General features: G+C 47.3%; 1 protein-coding gene across 1 annotated transcript; it reads left to right on the forward strand.

Annotated features, from left to right (window-relative positions):
- The first annotated feature begins 689 nt into the window (after positions 1-689).
- Positions 690-3,466, forward strand: Tex13b (testis expressed 13B). Its single transcript, XM_027433636.1, has 2 exons — positions 690-1,142; positions 3,218-3,466. Exons 1-2 carry the CDS (start codon positions 690-692, stop codon positions 3,464-3,466), a joined length of 702 nt encoding a protein of 233 aa, XP_027289437.1.
- The last annotated feature ends 3,053 nt before the right edge of the window (positions 3,467-6,519 follow it).

Below are 6,519 nucleotides of genomic sequence, written 5' to 3' on the forward strand. Positions count from 1 at the left end.
GCTGGCTGTTTCACTTACATTTCTTTCTATCTTCAAGGGGTTTCAATCCTACCAACAGTTTGTTCCCATTTTTTCTGGCAAGCAGGGGGCGCTCCCTAACCTCCCCCGGCTAGTCCTGGAAATTGGAACGGTCCAAGAGTAAAACTCGCGAGATGTCCAAACGAGACTTGGTCCTCGCAAGTCCTTTTGTCTGGAGCTGTCTACCTGCGACCAAGGACTGGAATTTGGCTTGTTCTCTGTCCCCTTTGGTTGGCAGGCTGGCCTTGTGGCAGGTGTGTTGGACCTGTACCTCCTCTGGCCACTAGCTTGGAGAGGTGAGTCAAAGGAAGGGGGGTGTCCTCGAGAGATATAAAGCCTTCCAAAGAGTCACTTTTTTTTTTTTTTTTTTTTTTTGGTTTTTCAAGACGGGGGTTTCTCTGTGGCTTTGGAGGCTGCCCTGGAACTTGCTCTTGCAGACCAGGCTGGTCTCGGACTCACAGAGATCTGCCTGCCTCTGCCTCCCGAGTGTTGGGATTAAAGGCGTGCACCACCACTGCAATGCTCCACGGAATCACTTTTAAATAAAAATGGCTAGTAGGTCGCAGGGGAAGGGAGAGCTAAGGATTTGATGGGAGGCTTAACGGATGAGGTTGTGCTAACAAAGACGTACAACAGATTTTTTTTGTCCTTACAGGGTCAGCAAAGCCATCATGAATCCTGAGGATCCCACTAGTGGGTTCCGGCATGGCAAGGTGTTAATGTTCATCAATGAGCAAATGTCCAAGGACACAAAAGGCCCCGCGTTCTACCTTGAGAACTTGTCCCTGTCCTGGGAGGAGGTGGAAGAAAAGCTCAGAATCCTCCTGGAGAATGGCGAGATGCCTGGGCAGGCTCAGGAAGCCTGTGCCTGGGCCAGCCTGGCCTTGGGTGTTCGCTTTGCTTGGAGGCAAGTCCACTTGCAGGGGCGCCGAGTGCAATGGCTGCACGACTTCGCCTGCCTGCACAGGTCAGCGGCACATGCCTTGGCGTCAGACCTGAAGAAACTCACAGACCAGCAAGAGATGGAACGCAAGGAGGCGGCCTTCCAGCTTCAGCTGGCCCACACCAAACTGGCAGAGGTGCAGAGAGAGCGGGACCTGATGAGGCTGAAGCTACTACATGCAGTAAGATTACCTCCCAACCCAGTCTTACCCCCACACCCTATGCCCATACCCCCCTTCCAGGAACACGTCTCAACTCTGCCCACTTGTCTCCAGGAGCTGAGGGCCTTTCCAGTTGCAGACATGCCAGCCGTGACTAGAGCCTCTGCCACCCCTGGAGGGGCAAAGACAGAGACAAAAGCTGCAGGAGCGGGACAAGAGGTGACATCTAGTGATAGAGCAGTACGTGAACCAGAAAAGCAGATGCCAGGGGCTGCAGCCACGACTGCCCCTGGGGAGCTGGCAGGCGCAAGACAGCTAGAAAGAAGTGTCCTAGATCATTTTGGAGCTTCGGAGTGGAAAACTTATCCCTTGGGCTTGGGGAGGGGAGGGGGAGGGGCAGAGAAGAAAGGGGAGGAGGGGGGAGAGAAATCTATGGTAACACCTACATGTTCTAAGTCTGGGTCCTTAGATCTCAGGTCCACAACCTCCCCACAACTTGTCACTGTCCAACTCCCTGCCCCGTTCACATACTCCTATGAAAGCCCCTTTCCTGTCACACCCACCCCATCACCGCCACCAAGCATTCTCACAGAACCGCAGATGCCTCCCTACTTCATGGCCACTGATATGAATATGTCTGACACCGAGGGCCCAACAGTATACCTCCAAGAACCCCCGAAAGAGAGCCAAGGCAGTGGTGCCCAGCAGCAGAGCAATGTAGCACTTCGCAGGCCTGGGAATTGGGATTGCCCTTGGTGTAAAACCGTGAATTTTTCACAGAGGGAAAGCTGCTTCCACTGTGGGAGGCGAATGTGGCTGACCAGCCCTCAGTGAGTTCAGAAATGGGATACAGAAATTTTTCATAGGGAAATCAATTTTCAGAGGTGGGAGAATGGGAGGGGGTTTATGGAAATGGGGAAATGGAATGGGTACAAATGGTGTGGGAGGGACAAGTTTTCATGATTTTTTTTTGTATTGCAGATCATTAGCATTTGACACCCTAGAACTGCTGTGTGTGTGTGTGTGTGTGTGTGTGTGTGTGTGTGTGTGTGTGTGTGTGTTTGGATGTATGTGTATCCCCCGTGCCTGGTGGACCTAGGTGGGTGTTTGGGTGTGTGTGTGCTTGGGTGTATGTGTATCTCCCGTGCCTGGTGGGCCTAGGCAGCTAAATATACAATGACCCTACCCTTTCCACACACCTAGGCCTTAAAAGACGGAGCCCAAGTGGTTATTTGACCCATTCTGAGCCAAAAATTTTCAGGCTGGAAGACAGAAATGAGAACATTCAATTGTCAGCACAATTTAGCGTAGAGAGTCAGCGGATCATTGAAGTTGGGGCCAGGGTCACAGCCAGTGATTCTGGAGGCCATAGTCCATCCCTGGCCCTGGCTAAGGCAGGGAACAGAACTGGCTGCTTTGCAAACAGTTTTAGACAGATGCTAGAGACTCTGGGGAGCTGACAAATAGGAAGAGGTGCAGAGGAGTGGATCTGATGACCACAGAGAATTCAGTTACCTTTTATCTCTTTGCAGTTGTATTACACAAGGTTCCATTTTACCTGGATCCCTTCTTTAAGCTAAGAAGTAAGCTCCTGTTTGGAGCAACTGCATCATTCTCTCATCAGGCAATTTTCTTTTTATATCTTGATGTTTCTTTAAAAAAAAAAAAAAAAAGGTCTCACATAGCCCAGAGTGGCCTCAAACTTACGATGTAGCTGAAGATGACTGACTCCTGATCCTCCTGCCTCCATTTCCTAAGTGTTGAGCTTACAGGTGTGGATTGCCATGCCTGGCTCAGAAAAGTAGTTTCAAAACAATGCACCATTAAAGAAACGTGATGGAATTGGCAGGGGAGTTGAAGAAGTGGAGTGCAAGCAGTGAGGATTCCTTTATCTATCCAAAGCCTCCAGGAATGAACTGGGCAGGATGCCTATGTTCCGAGGGAATTCTATTACCAGAAACGGGTCAAGCCTCCAGTAGTCATTCCCAGTAGTGAATTGGATAGGAGGCCCATGTTCTGTGAGAGTAATACCACAATAAATGAAACCTGGGATGGGTTAACCTCAGGTTTATGCTTGACCCAAATTAACATGGCAGAGATTTGTCACCCCTATGAGAACTCTGAAAGACTATGGAGGATGCCAGCACCAGATGCAAGCAAGGACTGTGACTGTACAGCCTTTTAACAGAACTCTTCCCTGGTCCCCAGTGGACAGAACCACGGACAGGTCTGAACAGGACACTCTACTGCTCCAAGGTGAGTCAGCCTCTGATCCGACAGAGCGTTTGCCAGTCGAGGTGAGCACAGTGGGATTCTCCCTTCCAACTCAGCAGCGTGCTACATGAAGGAGAATGTGGACTTTAAAGGCTCTCAGTGTATTCTGAAATGGAAAGTACAATGGAACCCTGTCTCAGTGGGGGAAGGGACTGAGAAGGAAAGTGGGAGTTGAGAGACAGTTAAGGAGGAGGAGGAGGGAGATTAGTCTGCTTCAAATGTGTTGAGAAGAACTATATATGTGTTTTAGTCCTCAGGTACCTGAACCAGACTGAGACACAACTGGAAGAATGCTGACCATCTCCTAGAGACTATGAACCTGGAGAATACGAAGCCATTGTGGCATGAGACACCTGTAACAGCAGAAATGTGACTATGCATTGTCTGCTGTTGGTGACAGTACAGTTATCTTCTGTTGCAGATCTCCAGCCTGTTTTTAAACATCCTTTGGGGCTTGTTTATCTCCGTCTACTGCGGGGTTTCCTAACCTCATTGCACTTGACATCTGGATTTTGATAGTTCTTTGCTGTGGGGTAAGAGTTCCTGTTCATTGTAAGGAGTCAGCAGATCCCTAGCCTCTACCCATAATATTTCTGTGCGACCCACTCTCCCTATCCCTTCATTTTTGGCAACCAAAACTGTCTTGCATAGTGCCGCATGTCCACTAGAGGGCAAAGAAACAACCTGAGTTGGGAACCTGTTAGGCAATGAAGTGCTTAGTCATGCAAACAGGTAGAGTCATAAAACAAGGATACAGAGGCTGAAGCTGGCTGAAAAATGTCCACTGGGTCTGGCGTTTACTTTGGATCTTTAAGAAAACTGAGGATGGTGTAAAACCAAACTGCCAGGACTGCGGAGTGAAGGGAACTTCTCCAACAGTGGTTCTCAACTTTCCTAATGCTGCGACCCTTTAATACAATTCCTTATGTTGCGGTAACCCCCAGTTATAAAATTATTCCATTGCAGCTCCATAACTGTAATTTTGATACTCCTATGAATTATAATGGAAATATCTGTGTTTTCAGTGGTCTTAGGTGACTGCTGTGAAAGGGTTGTTTGACTCCCCAAAGGGGCCATGACCCACAGTTTGAGAGCCATTTCTCTACAAGGACTAGGCTGTGAAGGGAAGAAGTCAAGTAAGATGCAAGGTTAAGAGAGTGCTACTTTGTCACTTAGCAAACATGCTGGGGAAAAGATATTTGGGTGAAATATCTGGCAAGCATTTAAACTCTAATAAAGGCAGTTCTTTTGGTAGAGATTTCCTGTGAGAAATACTGCATCCTTCAGGAAAGCTCCTTAAGACTCGGAAGTTCTAAAGGAAGCCTCATTGGTAGAAACTTGAGCCATTAAAGGCAATAGTAGAGAAAGATTTAAATGCAAGGAGAGAAAAAATGATCTCATGTACTGTAATGTAAGGCTGTATGGGAGACATAGCCAATGAAATTAAAAGAAAAACAGTACTGTGAGAGGGATCATTTTTATTTTGTATAAAATAAAAACACTTAAAGTTCTTAGGTATATATATGAATAGAAATATGTTACTAACTTTATATTTCATATCTTATGAAATGTGCATTTCAGTATGAATTTAAAAGGTATAGAAAGACAGTCAGCAAACAAGGTATCAGGCAGGGAACAGAGGCAGTATGGTATGGTATATAAGACAGAGGACAGGGAAGTTTGAATAAAAGATTTTTCTTTACCTATGTTTTAAAATAAGATGTTCACAAAAATAAAGAAAGTTAATTTACTCATTCAAGTTTGGAAAGGCTGTTTCTTCCCTGGGGATGGAAGGAAAAAAGAACTGTTCTCTGTGGCAAAGGGGTGGGATTCCAGGTGGTCAGGCTGCGTGCATGTGTGTGAGTGAGTTGGGGGGGAGGGGCAATGCACCTGCCAATGAGTGAGGACAGAAGTCTAGGGCAGTGAGAGGCCAAGATTTGAACATCCCAGAAATAAATGAAGCATCGAGGAGGACATGGATGGAGAGAAAGGATCAGCAAGATGAAGATCAGCATAGGACCAAACTGAAAGGAAACTCAGACAATAAGAGTCTGGTAGGAAAAACAGATTGCTCTTCTGGGACTCAAGAAGGGCACCTAACAGAATTTACAAGCATTCCCACCTACCACACTCTCACTGTAGCAGAAACAACACATCTAAAGAAGAAAAGGAGGAATGAATGGAGTTCTTAGACTGAACCATTTCTACCCATTCTACATTCAGGGCTTGTAGTAACAACTCCTGTGTGCTGTTCCACTGTGGATGGATAAGCTGAGTCCTGGCCATATTTTGTTTTCAGGTCCAATCTCCTAGAATTATAATGTCTGGTAACCCAGTCTTTATCTTTAATACCTTAAGAGTTTAAAGCAAACTTCAACTTTGAGTCTTTGATTTTACAGCATGGACTACACAGTGCTTGACAGAACAGTTGTAGCTGACACACTGGCAAATTGTGCAATTGGAAGGACCTAAAAGAGATGAAAACCCAAAAATACTTTTAAAAGCTCATTTGAAGCTTTTCTTTACCCCATGCAAGTATTAATTTACCTCTAAAAATTTACTTCATCTTGCATCCAAGGAAATTAAAGACAAAAAAAGGTTAATTTGGTCAACATGCCCCACACAGGGTCACATGCTGATTTGGGTGGCTGGTGCTTCCACCTGGAGCTATGGAAACATCCAAACACAGAGCACTGCCTAGGTCCATGTCTTGGTCTGAGGCACAATAGCAACTGAGGTCTGGGGTGGGGTCTGTGGCTCCTATTGCCACCAAGGGCTCTGCGGATGCCCAGGTTCCAGTCAGTTACCTGGGACCATGTTGGTGGCCCAGAGGCCATGCTGCTGACGGGGCTGTGCTGATCTGGGTGGTCTGTGCTGCCACAAGCACTGTGGTGGTAGCCAGACAGAAGTGCTGCCGAGGGCCATGTCTGGGTCCATGGTCCTTCTGCCATTGGGATTTGTGAAGATGACCATGGCCCACATTAGCTCAGGGGGTCATTGGAACCATGCTGTGATGAACTGGCCCTGCCCTTCACTGGCCCTGGGCTGGCTGGTCCTGCCCCTAGCTGGATACTAAAACCAAACAAGCTGGCCCTACCCCTGAGGGAAGAGCTTGCCATCCCCC

This window comes from Cricetulus griseus, chromosome X (genome assembly GCF_003668045.3).
Source record: "Cricetulus griseus strain 17A/GY chromosome X, alternate assembly CriGri-PICRH-1.0, whole genome shotgun sequence".
Classification (NCBI taxonomy): Eukaryota; Metazoa; Chordata; class Mammalia; order Rodentia; family Cricetidae; genus Cricetulus; species Cricetulus griseus.

Excerpts from the sequence above, each read along its gene's own strand:
- Tex13b (XM_027433636.1), top strand. The coding sequence starts at position 690 with ATGAATCCTGAGGATCCCACTAGTGGGTTCCGGCATGGCAAGGTGTTA. Across the intron at positions 1,143-3,217 it reads GGCTGAAGCTACTACATGCA|AGATTTGTCACCCCTATGAG; the intron begins GTAAGATTACCT and ends TTAACATGGCAG.